General features: G+C 44.9%; 1 protein-coding gene across 2 annotated transcripts in view; it reads right to left on the reverse strand.

Moving 5' to 3' along the window:
• The window catches only part of LOC126354142 (uncharacterized), a 285,667-nt gene that overhangs the window by 6,199 nt on the left and 262,351 nt on the right, over positions 1-17,117 (reverse strand). For both annotated transcript variants that reach the window (XM_050003553.1, XM_050003551.1), the window contains exon 9: positions 7,768-8,093. In XM_050003553.1, the coding sequence (XP_049859510.1) occupies positions 7,768-8,093 (326 nt within the window). The remainder of the gene's footprint in view (positions 1-7,767; positions 8,094-17,117) is intronic.

A 17,117-nucleotide genomic window follows, 5' to 3' on the forward strand; every position in this document is an offset into this window, starting at 1 on the left:
CAACTACACACTCCCCATACCATTACAGAGCCTCCACCAGCCTGAACAGCTGATTTGCATGGTTCATGGATTCATGAGGTTGTCTTCATACCGATACATGTCCATCTACTCGATACAATTTGAAATGAGACTCATCCGACCAGGCAACATGGTTCCAGTCATCAACAGTCCAATGTCGGTGTCGATGGGCCCAGGCGAGGGGTAATACTTTGTGTTGTGCAGTCATGAAGGGCACATGAGTGGGTCTCCGGCACTGAAAGCCAATATCAATGACATTCCCAAGTCTGTCGGAATGTACAATGGACATGAATGGATGCAGATGATCAGACAGGATGCTTACGTACGTGTCAGAGTCGTATCTAGACGTATCTGGGATCTCATATCATTCAAACTGCATACGCCCCGCACCACTGCAGAGCCTCCACCAGCATTAACAATCCCTTGCTGGCATGCAGGGTCCATGAATTCTTGAGGTTGTACACGTCCATCCGCTCGATACAATTTGAAACGAGACTTGTCCGGCTAGGCAACTTGGTTCCAGTCGTCAACAGTCCAATGTCGGTGTTGATGGGACCAGGCGAGGCGTGAAGATTTATGTCGTACAGTCATGAAGGGTACTCGAGAGGGCCTTCGGCTCTAAAAGCCAATATCGACGATGTTTCGTTAAATGGTTCGCACGCCGACACTTGTTGATGGCCCAGCGTTGATATCTGTAGCAATTTGCGGAAGGGTTGCAATTCTGTCATGTTGAACGATCCTCAGCAGTCGTCGTTGCTGCTTTTCTTGCAGGATCTTGTTTCGTCCGCAACGATATCAGAGATTTCATGTTTCACCGGATTACTGATATTCATGGTGCACTTGTGAAATGGTAGTACGGGAAAATCTCCACTTTTTTCGCTACCTCGGAGAAGCTGTGTCGCATCGCTCGTGCGCCGACTATAACAGCACGTTGAAATTCACTTAAATCTTGGTAACGTGCCATTGTATCAACAGTGACCGATCTAACAATTGCGCCACACACTTTTTGTCTTATAAAGGCGTTGCCGACCGCAACGCCGTGTTCTACCTGTTTACATATCTCTGAACTTGAATACAAATGCCTATATTAGTTCTGTTGTCCGCCCCCGGTAGCTGAATGGCTAGTCCGCCTTTAGCCGCGGAGCAGCTCGAACTTGTTTACGTCCCGGCTGCGAACGTTCGCGGAAGAAGGGGTGTTTACACCGTCGTCACTCGCGTGTGTTACGGTTTGAATCGAACGCAATGGCACACAATTTCCGAAAAACCACGATACAGTTCACGTTCTGTAACGAGTATGCAAGACCGAAGGCTTTCAAAATCGAACGTTTCTTGAGGGACGAAGTGCATCTTAATTACACGGAGATTATTGGAATTCATTTATTAATCGTGAGCAGCACTCTTTACGTAAAGATGATTGACGACGCAGCATGCGATAGGATCACTGAAGCCGCCAAACGAGGATTCCAGTTCCGACACTCCGATGGTCATATTGGCGAAGTTTTAGTCGCTCATTCGGCCCTGGGTGTGAGTACGATTCGAATCTTCGAGCTGCCTTTCGAGGTACCCGAATCATTGGTCACTGAAGCACTCCAGCCATATGGCAGAGTTATTAGTCATACAGCCGAACGTTGGGCAAGTTTTAGCACATATCCAGTGCTCAATGGTGTCCGACAGGTGCGGATTGCCCTTACGAAACATGTGCCATCATACATCAACATCGGCGGCTGTAGAGCTATTGTCATCTATGATGGACAGCCCCGGACATGCTCCGGGTGTGGGGGTGAAGGACATCTTCGATCTGCGTGTATGCAGCGGAGACTCGTGCAACTCCCCAGCGGAGACCTCCAGAATCCCACTACACCTACGTCACTGCCGATGACTTACGTGACGGCGCTTCGCGGGGAGGTGACGCCGAGGTGGGAGCGCACTATCGAATCGACGCCGCAGTTGATTGAGGCGCCTTCGGACCCCACTGAAGAAGGAATGGCTCCGACCAACCTGCAATCTCAGATACTACAGGTGGTGCAGAAAGAGGATGACAGCATCACAATAGGCATGGAAGCTGAAGTGGAAAATCCCCAGGGCGTTGTGGCGGCGGCGAGAACGCAAGAGATCCAAGATTCGCCAACACCAGGGGCCGAGGTTAGGGCCCGCAAACGCTCGCCAGAGCGCCGCAAGAAGCGCCGACTAAACTCTGCGGAGACGCTCCCTTCTCTTCATGGGAGCCCAGATGAGTCTAACACTATGGACTTGTCTGACTTGGAATCACAAGCTTCGGATGTCGCAGACCATATGAATTCGGACAGTGAAAAGATGTCATGTCGCTCAGACGACGCATCCGCTCAGGGGCCTGCTACCCCTTCTGCGGTGGAGTCTAAAGCTGCGAAAGAACAACAGACGTCACACGTCAGTGCAGCACAGGAAAATTTGGAGCACCCCAATAATATCAGCTGGTATGAGCAGGACGACGAAATCACCGATGCGGACCATTCTACTGGTGGGGACTCGCATCCGTCGGCATCTCAAGACACCTAATGCCGCAGGGGCACGTCCGTCGGGCGACCCTCTGCGGATGTGCGAAGGGACTATCGATACGGTGAAACTTTTCATTTTAACATCATGTGGATATGACAGCTACTCGACCCCAGACATACAGAATAGGGACAGTGAATGTAAATACCATTAGATCGCCGGTGAAACAGCAGTTGTTTAGGGACATGATATACGCGTCAGATGTGGATATACTGATGGTGCAGGAAATTTACATTCCTGAGTTCCAGGAAGTACATGGATACATCTTATACACCTCGCCGCACTCGAACAACGACAGTGGAACGGCGATATTGGTCCGGGACGGGATTCCGGTTCGCGACCTGGCTTATCTACCTTCGGCACGAGGACTGGCGATAACTGTTAATGGAATTCGCATTCTCAATGTTTATGCCCCTTCCGGCACAGACAACAGACTGGCGCGTGCGAGATATTATTCGGAAGAGATTGTGCCCTTATTTACCGGTAGATTCGATCATTTCATTATAGGTGGTGACTTCAATTGTGTTTTAGCCCAAAAAGACCAGACTCCACATTACAATACCTGTCGTGAATTGCATGTGCTGTGCCGAGATCTGGAGTTAAGCGACACCTGGGACATGATTCATTGGAACCGTGAGGGATATACCAGTCACTCGGCGAGCAGACTCGATCGAATATATGTTTCGGTTGGCCTACAGAATAAGATGGTCGACGCGGAACGATGGCCTGGGGCATTTACTGATCATCTGGCTTACATTTGTACCATATCACTCCCTAGGCAAAGTGTGTGGAGAAGCCGCGGGACATGGAAGCTCAATTCGTCACTTTTGGCGGACCACGAATGTCGTCAGAGAGTCGAGGAGGTATGGGCCACATGTCAACGCCGTCTACCAACATACACCTCCGTGCTTCAATGGTGGCTCGAGTGTACTAAGCCGACAGTACGAAAAGCTCTAAGGGATAAGACGAGTGGCAAAGAGACTCTCTTGGTTATTATTACACCATGCTTCGTGAGCTGTCCTTCCAGGTGCCGTCTGCAGAACATCATGTGGAAGTTCATCGTGTCAAGGCACAAATCCTATCGATCACGCGACGACGACTGGGTGGCATCCCAATACGGACAAGATGTCTCGACACCATCACTGCGGAACGTACCTTGATGCACCATGTGTCGCGGGAACATAAACGTTACCGCCGTGCATTGGTAACAGTGCTGCACGGTTTGGATGGCCGACAACTGACAACACAGCAGGACATTCCAAATGAATTTTTAGAGCATTTCCACCACCTCTATGCCGGTACACCGACGGATCGTCTGGTGGGGGAAGAGATACTGCGACATCTGCAAACGCCACTGACAGAGACGGATAAGGCAGCGCTTATGGAGCCACTCACAGAAGACGATATAAAGGTGGCACTCACAAAAGGAGTGGCCCATAAATCACCAGGGCCAGATGGGATTACGCTAGAGATTTATCGAGAATTCGTGGACATGATGATGCCACAGTTGGTGTCCATGTACATCGAGGTGATGCGTCCGGACATGCGCCTACTGTCGGATTTTGTGACGGGCTTTCTTCTTCACATCCCGAAGATGGCGGGGAGTCGCAGTGTTAATCAATATCGGCCTCTCACTATGCTAAACACCGACTATAAAATCTTTGCACGACTACTAGCGTCTCGTCTGAAGCTGGCGATATCCAAGACAATATCCCCTGATCAGGCTTGCCTAGGGGTGCGAAGCAACATCACCTTGGCGTTAAGTGAATACCGTGACGTTATCGCCCTTGCGGAAACGTGTAAAATGCCAGCAGCGATGATATCTGTGGACTTCGATCGCGCGTTCGACAGGATAAACCATAACTTCTTGGCGTCAGTCATGAGCCGAATGGTGATTTCACTTGTTTTCATCTCCATCGCTATGAGGCTAGTACGAGGGGCTACATCGAAGGTGATTGTAAATGGTCGGGAAGCGGGCTCGATTCCTATTAACAGCTCAGTCCGACAAGGGTGCCCACTCTCCATGATGCTGTTTGCGATAGCGCTTGAGCCGCTGATGTGTGTTATGAGATGCTCACTTACTGGGATAGCGCTTAATGAGAACTCTTTCGTTTGTCGCACATATGCGGACGACCTGATCCTTCTTGTCAGATCAGGACATGAAGTGCGTCAGACTGTTGAACATCTAGACTCATACGGGACGGCGGCAGGCAGTGTCGTTAACATGACGAAATCCAAAATTATGCACATTGGACGGGGTCTGGAAGACGTACCGGGACCGTTTCAGACGGTGGAATCGCTGAGATGTCTGGGGATTACATTTACCCGTTCACTACGGCGGTCAGCGGCGGCGAGTTCTCGGCGGCTTCTGCAGAATATTCGTCTGACGATACGCAACAACTCACTGAGAGCCTTTGACATGATCCAACGTGTGGCATACACCAACGTTCACATAGCGTCACGACTGCCCCATTTAGCGCAGATCCTACCACTACCGAAGGGTATTGCAGACCGCCTCATTGCTGCCTTTGGTTACTATGTTAGAACTGGGATGTTATTTAAGATCATATATGACACGTTAACGCTACAGTTCCGGAACGGTGGCCTCAACCTCACAAACGTGCAAACAAAGCTCTGGCGCTTTACATGCGAGCGATGAAACGAAATTGGTGACAAAGAAAGCATACCATAACGTCAGCTCTGATAGAATTACTTGTTCCGCCTTCGTACGAACCCCCTATTGCGGTGAGCAATATTTCGCCTTCTCTTGCACACATTGCCTCATTTCTTGTTGATTACAGTTATGATCGTCTGAAAGTACCTTCGACGAGAATACCCACGACTCGGGAGATCTGTAGATGCTTGATGGATCACCATGACCGCAACATAATGTAATTCAAATACCCGTCGAGAACGTGGAACCACATTTGGTGTGCAGTGCATACTCCATTACTGTCGACAGCAGCGAGATCGGTGTGGTATATTCTTATAAACCGTAAACTTGTGACCAGGAGTCGATTACATACAATTCATATGGTCGATTCTCCTCTTTGCACAAACTGTGGACTGTTAGCAACGGAAGAACATGGTTTAGTGTGTGGCGCAGCGAGGGACGTCTGGATGCTGACGCGTCGAATACTGGCCTTCCTTCGGCGCACTAACTACACAGAAATCACATCGGATGTACTTTTTCTACCGCACAAGACCTTTTTTCCCAAACAAAAGACGAATGCGGTCAATTGGATCGCTGGACATGCGACGAAATATTTGTATTCGTACTATATTGAGTCTGCGATGGATTATTGGATGTATTTACAAGAACAACACGAGCTCATACAGAGCCATACGAAATACAGGACTTACTTTTCCAATTTTTTAGGAAGTGTTTTTCACGATCCGCCCGACAGCTGGGGTGTCCCAGAACTGTGAAGACTTCTGCAGCAGAACAACTAGAGACAGTACTGCGCGGTTATATTGGCATATAACACACTGAGAAGAAAACTGGCCCGTACCTGTTGGCGCCAGGTATGACTGGATTATGTTAAAGTGAAAAAAATTTAAAAAAATATGGTCAGTGTGACGAATTGTCAATTTTCCTGGCCACCGTTCGATTGCCGGGCGGGTCGGGGAATTTTCTCCGCCAAGGGACTGGGTGTTGTGCTGTCCTCATCACTATCCCATCACCCTCATCGACTGCAGGTCGCCGAAGTGGCGTCAAATTGAAATACCGGCACCCGGCGAACGGCCTGCCCGATGGGGGGCCCTAGCCATACGATTAAACAAATAAAATCAGTTTCCAGAATGACATTTTCACTCTGCAGCGGAGTGTACGCTGATATGAAACTTCCTGGCAGATTAAAACTGTGTGCCCGACCGAGACTCGAACTCGGTACCTTTGCCTTTTGCGGGCAAGTGCTCTACCATCGGAGCCACCGAAGCACGACTCACGCGCGGTAGTCACAGCTTTACTTCTGCCAGTATCTCGACTTCTACCTACCAAACTTTACAGAAGCTCTCCTGCAAACCTTGCAGGACTAGCACTCCTGAAAGAAAGGATATAGCGGAGACATGACGTAGCCACAGCCTGGGGGATGTTTCCAGAATGAGATTTTCACTCTGCAGCGGAAGTGTGTGCGCTGATATGAAACTTCCTGGCAGATTAAAGCTGTGTGCCCGACGGAGACTCGAACTCGGGACGTTTGCCTTTTGCGGGCAAGTGCTCTACCATCGGAGCCACCGAAGCACGACTCACGCGCGGTACTCACAGCTTTACTTCTGCCAGTATCTCGTCTCCCACCTTCCAAACTTTACAGAAGCTCTCCTGCAAACCTTGCAGGACTAGCACTCCTGAAAGAAAGGATATGGCGGAGACATGGCCTAGCCAAAGCGTGGGGGATGTTTCCAGAATGAGATTTTCACTCTGCAGAGGAGTGTGCGCTGATATGAAACTTCCTGGCCGTATAAAGCTGTGTGCCCGACCGAGACTCGAACTCGGTACCTTTGCCTTTCGCGGGAAAGTGCTCTACCATCTGAGCTACCGAAGCACGACTCACGCCCGGTATTAACAGCTTTTTTTAAAATAAAATCAGTTTCTTGCGCGCTTTCGTGTATTAACGACACGGGAGCATGGTCTACTGCATGACTAGACCGACAGGCATTCTATCGACGACTGCCGAGTATAACGCACAATCGGTATGTAATTTGAACATACAATCGGTATAATTGGTATAAAATCTTACACCTTCGGTTCTGCCAATTTTATGCATTTATTTATTAATGTCAAAATTTTCTGCCATTGCTAAATTATTGAAAGATAGTAGTTTTGACCCGTAGACTCCTCCCATTTTCTGAGTGGCAAAAGGCAAGTTTTACCAGCAAATATTTATTAATAACAATTGCTTGATTCGTGCCAGAAGCTAGAATAAATGTAGTTTCTTAAGTAAGGGTGTCTCTTTGCTACGGTCACGAGTGATTTCTGCGGCGGCACCTCATCCCAATGGCTCTGAATGCGCCGGATGGCCAACCGCTTCTGGTAGCCAGGGTGGGAACTTATGCTTGCTTCTTACTGGGTACGTACTGCAGGGCTGATAACACGCACTTCACGTATGTGAAATGGCAAAGCAGGAAATACATTAAAGTGCCCTCTTAAATGTGTGATAGTGGTACCTTGGAATTTCTTGTCAAAAGCGACACAACATGGGAGTGTTGCCTGCTTACATGTGCGTGAGGTGATGAGCATGAGGAGAGCCACCAGGTACATGGTCTGCGCTCCCAGGCCCAGGTAGTCGCCGACGAAGGGCGACACGAAGCGGAAGATGATGTCGGTGATGCCGATGATGGACATGAAGGTGGCCGTCTGCTGCTTGTCGAAGCCGTAGCCCTCCATGATGAGCGGCGTGAAGAGCGAGAAGTTGAGCTCGGCGAGGATGGCCAGCGACATGCCAACCATGAGCACAACGTAGGTGGGGTCGCGCAGCAGGTCCAGGTCGAAGAAGCGCACCACGGCCTGCATCCAGCGCCGCATCCTCCCCGAGCACGTCGCTCTGCGAACAGCCCGAGAGGGAACTGCAGCGCGCCCTGCAAACTTTCTACTGCAAACGATACATGTGCACGGTTTTCCTAGAGTATTCTCTGATTGTTGTTGTTGTGGCCTTCAGTCCTGAGACTGGTTTGATGCAGCTCTCCGTGCTACTCTATCCTGTGCCAGCTTCTTCATCTCCCCGTACCTGCTGCAACCTGCATCCTTCTGAATCTGCTTGGTGTATTTATCTCTTGGTCTCCCTCCACGCTGCCCTACACTACTAAATTGCTGATCCCTTGACGCCTCAGAACATGTCCTACCAACCGATACCTTCTTCTTGTCAAGTTGTGCCACAAACTATCCTTCCTGCTAATTCCATTCAATACCTCCTCATTAGTTATGTGATTTACCCATCTAATCTTCAGCATTCTTCTGTAGCACCACATTTTGAAAGCTTCTATTCTCTTCTTGTCCAAACTATTTATCATCCACATTTCACTTCCATACATGGCTCCACTCCATACAAATACATTCAGAAACGACTTCCTTACACTCAAATCTATACTCGATGTTGACAAATTTCTCTTCTTCAGACACGCTTTCATTGCCATTGTCAGTCTACACATTATGTCCTCTCAACTTTGACCATCTTCAGTTATTTTGCTCCCCAAATAGAAAAACTTCTCTACTGCTTTAAGTGTCTCATTTCTTAATCTAATTCCCTCAGCATCACCCGACTTAATTCGACTACTTTCCATTATCCTCGTTTTGCTTTTGTTGATGTTCATCTTATATCCTCCTTTCAAGAAACTATCCATTCCGTTCAACTGCTCTTCCAAGTCCTTTGCTGTCTCTGACAGAATTACAATGTCATCGGCGAACCTCAAAGTTTTTATTTATTCTCCATGGATTTTGATACCTACTGCGAATTTTTCTTTTGTTTCTTTCACTGCTTGCTCAATACACAGACTGATCATCAGATTCTCTGATTACAAACATTTATTTCTGCGACTATGCTAGATACAGATATGCAGTTGCAAATTGTATTTTACGGACTGTAAGACGGAATTTTTCTTCGAAAAACTGTCTCGAAAATTTAGGTGCGTTTGATAATATAAAGATGTCCAGTGTCTGATTTAAAATTCCCACCAGTCTTAAAAATGACCATATTCGATGCCGCGGGAAACATTGGATTCAACTGGTAGCAGCAGTACACCGAAGCGACGAACATGAGTTGCGGGGATTCCCGAGCTTACTAACACTGTCTCCCTCCTGTCCGGTCATCCCAGATCCAGAACACTGTCTAGTCTACGATGCGTCATTGCAGTCTACGCTGCCATTGAACTTGAATCGTAAGTGGTTTGTGTTATCGGCAACAGTACAACATTTTTGTTAGTAGCTAGTTTCGTAATGAAAAAAAAAGTATTCATATGATGCAGGCTATAAATTGAAAGTAATAGCATATGCAGAAGAACATGGAAACAGCAGATGAGCGGAATTTCGGCGCTCCACCAAAAGAATCCAGTGAAATTTCTTTAAGTGCTTTATCTGAAAACTACCTTGAGCAGTTAAACAGAGAATCGTCTCGTGGCGATAACATATTAGACCTTCTGGTGACAAACAGACCTGAACTATTTGAAACAGTTAACGCAGAACAGGAAATCAGCGATCATAAAGCGGTTACGGCATCGATGATTTCAGCAGTAAATAGAATCATTAAAAATGTAGGAAGATTTTTCTGTTTAGAAAAAGTGACAAAAAGCAGATTACAGAGTACCTGACGGCTCAACACAAAAGTTATGTCTCAAGTACAGATAGTGTTGAGGATCAGTGGACAACGCTCAAAACCATCGTACAATATGCGTTAGATGAGTATGTGCCAAGCAAGATCGTAAGAGATGGAAAAGAGCCACCGTGGTACAACAACCGAGTTAGAAAACTGCTGCGGAAGCAAAGAGAACTTCACAGCAAACATAAACAAAGCCAAAGCCTTGCAGATAAACAAAAATTACGCGAAGCGAAATGTAGTGTGAGGAGGGCTATGCCAGAGGCGTTCAATGAATTCGAAAGTAAAGTTCTATGTACTGACTTGACAGAAAATCCTAAGAAATTTTGGTCTTATGTCAAAACGGTAGGTGGATCAAAACAAAATGTCCAGACACTCTGTGACCAAAACGGTACTGAAACAGAGGATGACAGACTAAAGGCCGAAATACTAAATGTCTTTTTCCAAAGCTGTTTCACAGAGGAAGAGTGCACTGTAGTTCCTTCTATAGATTGTCGCACAGATGACAAAATGGTAGATATCAAAATAGACGACAGAGGGATAGAGAAACAATTAAAATCGCTCAAAAGAGGAAAGGCCGCTGGACCTGATGGGATACCAGTTCGATTTTACACAGAGTACGCGAAGGAACATGCCACCCTTCTTGCAGTAGTGTACCGTACGTCTCTAGAAGAGTGGAGCGTTCCAAAGGATTGGAAAAGGGCACAGGGCATCCCCGTTTTCTAGAAGGGACGTCGAACAGATGTGCAGAACTATAGACCTAAATCTCTAACGTCGATGAGTTTTAGAATTTTGGAACACGTATTATGTTCGAGTATAATGACTTTTCTGGAGACTAGATATCTACTCTGTAGGAATCAGCATGGGTTTCGAAAAAGACGGTCGTGTGTAAGAAACCCAGCTCGCGCTATTCGTCCACGCGACTCAGAGGGCCATAGACACGGGTTCACAGATAGATGACGTGTTTCTTGACTTGCGCAAGGCGTTCGATACAGTTCCCCACAGTCGTTTAATGGACAAAGTAAGAGCATACGGACTATCAGATCAATTGTGTGATTGGATTGAGGAGTTCCTAGATAACAGAACGCAGCATGTCATTCTCAATGGAGAGAAGTCTTCCGAAGTAAGAGTGATTTCTGGTGTGGCGCAGGTGAGTGTCATAGGACCGTTGCTATTCACAATATACAGAAATGACCTGGTGGATGACATCGGAAGTTCACTGAGGCTTTTCGCAGACGATGCTGTGGTGTATCGAGAGGTTGTAACAATGGAAAATTGTACTGAAATGCAGGAGGATCTGCAGCGAATTGACGCATGGTGCAGGGAATGGCAATTGAATCTCAATGTAGACAAGTGTAATGTGATGCGAATACATAGAAAGATAGGTCCCTTATCATTTAGCTACAAAATAGCAGGTCAGCAACTGGAAGTAGTTAATTCCATAAATTATCTGGGAGTACTCATTAGGAGTGATTTAAAATGGAATGATCATATAAAGTTGATCGTCGGTAAAGCAGATGCCAGACTGAGATTCATTGGAAGAATCCTAAGGAAATGCAATCCGAAAACAAAGGAAGTAGGTTACAGTACGCTTGTTCGCCCACTGCTTGAATACTGCTCAGCAGTGTGGGATCCGTACCAGATAGGGTTGATAGAAGAGATAGAGAAGGTCCAACGGGGAGCAGCGCGCTTCGTTACAGGATCATTTAGTAATCGCGAAAGCGTTACGGAGATGATAGATAAACTCCAGTGGAAGACTCTGCAGGAGAGACGCTCAGTAGCTCGGTACGGGCTTTTGTTAACGTTTCGAGTACATACCTTCACCGAAGAGTCAAGCAGTATATTGCTCCCTCCTACGTAAATCTCGCGAAGAGACCATGAGGATAAAATCAGAGAGATTAGAGCCCACACAGAAGCATACCGACAATCCTTCTTTCCACGAACAATACGAGACTGGAACAGAAGGGAGAACCGATTGAGGTACTCAGGGTACCCTCCGCCACATACCGTCAGGTGGCTTGCGGAATGTGGATGTAGATGTAGGTGTAGAAGAAAAAACCATTCGTTTTTGGCGGGCAGGTAAAGAAGAACTGAAAAAGAAATGGGAAAGACTAAATGTGCAAATAGAGGACTGAATGCAAAATGACCAAAAGTAGAGGATGACGTATTGAAATGGACTCAAGGACGCTGTCGAAATGGGATTGTAATCAACACAAAAATGGTAAAAATACACTCTCGGAAGCTAGCATTACAATGGAACTTAACAGACTTTATGGATAGTTAGTTGGTGTTACAGGTTTATGAAGCGTCACGGACTTTGCATGCGAAGCATAACCAAAATATTTCAGAATTTTCCACAAGATAATGAAATGAAAATATTATCTTGCCATGGCTTTATTATTGAACATCGAAAGAAAACCAGTGTTGAACTAAGCCAAATCGCGAATATGGACGATATTCCTCTAACGTTTTATGTGCTGAATAATAAAACTCTAGCCATGAAAGATGTTAAAACTGCAATTATAGAAGCAAGTGAACGTGAAAAAATACACTGCACTGTTATCCTTTCACGTTACACTGAAGGTACTAAGCTTAATCCAATGATCATTTTCAAGGGCAAAACAATACCAAAATTTCTTGAAATACCGCCAGTTGTTGTTGTTCGTGTACATGACAAGGGTTGCATGGACGATGGACTAACAGAGTGTGGAAGAGAAGGAAAGGTGCCGTATTGAAGAAGAGTTCTTTCCTAGTGCTAGATCAGTTTAGCAGTTATTTGAAAAACTCTTTGAAAGACACTGGGAAATATAGAGCTTGCTGTTATTCCTGGAGGACTTACTTCACAATTTCAACCTTTTGATGTCTCGATAAATAAACCATTTAAAGCATGTATGAGAGACGAATGGAACAAATGGATCATGGGTGAAACACAACATGAATTCACGCTGAAGGGAGCTTTAAAAACGACCTACGATCAAACAAGTGTGTTAATGAATAAAACCGTCGTGGTCTAGAGTGAGAGAACACATTGTTGTTAAATTTTTCAAGAAGGACGGTATAAGTACCGCTCTTGATGGCAGTGAAAACCATCTTAAGAGGTTTGTCCAGAAATTAAGTTCCGATCGGTCATGAAATGGAAACCACTGGGAAAATCCGGCAAAGCTTCGCACAGATGTCCTTTGCAGTGTCTCTAGCATGCCCGTCGATCGTGTCGCGTCGCTCTTTTCAGTTTTGAGTGGACAGTGAGCACGTAAAGATGTGAAGGGAATAGCGTTTCCCACCGAGTATGAAGGCCTGGTTAGAGGTTTCGCCTGTGTCATGCAGCCCACATAACACAACTCTCAAGCAGTTCCTTCTTCATGCCAATTCTCGGCCGCACACTGCAGGGACAATGGAGACGCTCCTGCAGCGTTTCCGATGAGAAGTTTTCATCACCTACATACAGTACAATCCGTAACTGGCTCTCCCTGAGTCTCATCTCTGCTCAGAAGAGCTGCTGGCTATGAAGACAAAATCTTTCCACAGACAACGAGCTGCAGACTAATGCAGATAAGTGGTCGAAAGTCCAGGCGGCTGCTTTCTGTGAAGAATATATTGGAAAGTTAATACAACACTACGACAACACTCGAAGTTGGAGCGGCGACTATGTAGAGAAGTAGGTGGAAGGTGTACCTAACCGTTGCAAATAAAATGTTTCTGGTTTTCACTGTGGTTTCCATACCGCGACTGATCGGAACTTACTTTCTGGACAACCATCGTCTATGTGAAGAGGACAACGCTAAAGACGAAGAGGAGGAGGAAGAAAAAGAGGAAAGAAGTTCAGTTGTCGATTTGCAAGGATTTTAAAGGTCAGATCGGTTTTATAAACTAAGAGATTTTTTTAGTCTGTCTTTGCAATCTAATAACAAAAATGGTAAAAATGTTTTTTTTTAAATGTTTAAAAATGAAGGTGCGTCTTATAGCTTGTAGCGTCTTGTAGTCTGTAAAATACGGTAGTTTAAGTCACACAGATTTTTTATGGACACGCTTCCAGATGTCGATGTTGTTTGTTGCCAATGGTAGGACAAGTCATGAAGTTCTTATGGATGCATTTCCACATGCCCTCTGACAGGACCGGATTTCTTTTCTGTCTGTCTGTCTCTCTCTCCCCCTCTCTCTTTTTAGAGGTACCGTAATTTAGGAATTCACAGTATCGTCTATGGAATTGAAAGCTCAATGTTTTTTGTGGTTTCACGAAACATGGACGCCTATTATAGTTCGGCCACAGTTCTGAAGTGGTTATGGTTCAGATGCGCCAGGTGTGAAGAGCAACAAAGGATGGCGTGAAAAGTTTAAAGAGAGTGACAGTGTTGGTCACAAGGCAAGAAGCGTTGACAAGGCAATAAGCGCCACGCATGCGGTGAGTGACAACGCTGTTATTATTATTATTATTGTGGATACTGCATTACAGAGAATCACGCATGCCTCAGTGCATTGTGGTGAAGATATTGCACAATTGACTTTATTTCCATGCATACAAAGTGCAACTCCTGCAGGCTGTGCAGCGAGATGAAAGGCCCAAACATGATGAGTTTGCTAGGAACATGCTCAAAGGAATTGATGCAGATAATTACCACGTTCATAAACTTTGTTTTCCTATACAGCAACTTCTCACATCTCCATTGAACTAAACAGGTATACCTTTGGATCTAGGGGTTGAAGAATCCACATTCTGTGATACAGCAAATAAGGGAGAGCCTGAAAGTTAATGTAATGTGGTTTAATGCACATCACAGTTATTGGACAATTCATTTTCACTGAGCCTACCAATACGGCAACAGTTTATCTGGACCATGTTGGAACTTTACCTTGCACGACAGGTGCAGGAATTTCAACCATAGGTGGTGTTTCAGCAAGATGGGCACCAGCACATTGGGGGTTATTTGTTCGCCAGTTTTCGGTCGAAAACTTCCCAGCAGCGTTGCCAACCATAAGATTGGGATCGTACATGTACGATAATTTAAGACGGTGTACGAACGTGCGGACCACTCTTCGGACCTTACATCTGTTGTACGATCTTATGAAACGCTTATTATTGTAAAATTTCATCTTTTTTATTGTTTTAATTTCTGTGGTTTCTTTAATTTTTGCAAATCACAAATACAGTTTTGAGCAGTCCACATGCCAGCTTGTCCAGCCGTGAGATTCCCCAATTCCATTACGCTGCAACTGCATAAGTCGACTTAGATTATTCCCCAAGACGAATTCCCTGGAAAATTCACCGTATTGACAGCTTTGCACCCTGCGCGGTGCTCCCACACAAGTGAAAACGATCACAGTTAACTTGCTGGCTCAGGTTAGGACAGTGAGCGATTTGTAATGAGTTAAGTAGCGCAAAATTGTGTCAATGGCAACAGAAGGCAGTATTGGTCCTAGTACTTCCAGGAAGTCTACAGCTCTCCTATTTAAATGTAAGAGGCGAAAGCAAAAACATATAAAGGCCTGGTAAAATAATTCTGATTTTAAAGGTTGGTTGTGCACCGATGAATCGAACTCTGAAAGGGCTAGTTGTAGAATCTGTTAAGTAACTTTTATGTCTGAATTGGGATGGGCTGAAAAGTTCTAAAAGTGAAAATCATGTCGAAAATGTAATGTGATGTCATCTAAAAGCCAGAAAATTTTGAGTTTATTTCTGAAATCAGGTACAACTGATGTTCCTTTGAATAATTAAACTGGTAGGATTCGTGGCAGACCACAATATACCTTTCAATGTTGATTACCTTGAGGGCGTAGTTAAGAGCTGATTTCTTATTCTAAAATCGCAGATGCTATACATCAGCCTCGCACTAAATGTTCCCAGATCGTAAAGAACGTGGTAGGACAGAGCAAAAGAACTAACTTGCAGAATAACTGAGACATACAAAATCCAGTGTTCTTACTGATGAGTCAACAAACGTAGGATCTGTTAAAACATCGTGTGTCATGGTTGGATATTTTGATAAAGACACAAATAAAATTGAAAGTAAATTTTGGAATACTTGCGAAATTCTTAAGCAGGGTGAATATGATAGGGGGAACGAAGGTGCAGCAAGTAAAAACCTTTATTATAATTTAATTAATTTTGTGAGTAAAGTGTTTCTGATAGTTGTAATTCTGTGATGGTTTCAAGACACTCTATTGCTACTCGGTTAAGAGAAAAATATCCTGGACTAATTACTCTCAAATGTGTAGGTCACTCGCTTCACATATGTGCCTGTGAAGCTTCTAAAAGTCTTCCCAAACATTGTGAAGACTTAGCTAGGAACATTCATAACCATGTTAAAGCAAGTGCTAAGACACAGGCACATGTGCATGAATTTCAAATGTTTTTAGATATCAAAATTCATAAACTGTTGCATCCATCCCAGACAAGATGGCTATCTTTGCGGCTCATTGTAGTGAAAATTTTAGAACAGTGGAATTCTTTGCGTCTTTATTTTGATTCTAAATACCTAGACGAGAGGCTGGTTGCAGCAGAAGAAATTCGCCGATCCCTCAGTGACAATTTTTTGAAATTGTTTTATTAATTTTTGATCTATATTTCATCGAAATTTACAGATTTAAATAAGTATTTCCAGGGTAATAAAGTTATTATTATTGACTTACATGAAAAGATGGTAGAAGGGTACAAGGAAATATTGCTTTGCTGCATGACCGGCAGTATATCGTAACCAATAAACTGACTGACATTGTCCCCCAACAACATGTCAGTTTCTTCCATACAGCCAAATGTATTTAGGAGTTGAAGTTCTGCAGGCAATCCAGAAATCAAGAGATATAACTTTGATGATGCTTTATTGCCACTGCTTGCAGTTTTGGCACCTAAAAGGGCTCTTTCAAACAAAGAAAGAGAAAAAAACTCCCTCTCTTACACCTCTTATGTCAAAATGATCAAGAATAGTCTCTCTAGATGATGATAAGCATCGATGCAAGGATGAAACTTCATGTCGTAAAAATAGACGGAGATATTAAGAACTGTTCAGAATGAGATGTATTTTTGGGGAAAATTCTCAACATAAAAATTTATTTGGCGAGAAGGAATTCTCTGCCGTACCAGAGTTTGCACTATCGTGTTTATCCCTTCCATATTCAAATTCTCACTGCGAAAGGATTTTTAGTAAGATGAATCCTATAAAAGTGAAAAATAGGAATAGGCTCATTACTTCTACAGTGAATGGATGTTTGCTTGCCACCCAGTGTCGGTAACAGCAGCTCAAACAAAAGTTTTTTCCCTACTGAAAA

The sequence above is a fragment of the Schistocerca gregaria genome, chromosome 3, assembly GCF_023897955.1.
Source record: "Schistocerca gregaria isolate iqSchGreg1 chromosome 3, iqSchGreg1.2, whole genome shotgun sequence".
In the NCBI taxonomy this organism is placed as follows: Eukaryota; Metazoa; Arthropoda; class Insecta; order Orthoptera; family Acrididae; genus Schistocerca; species Schistocerca gregaria.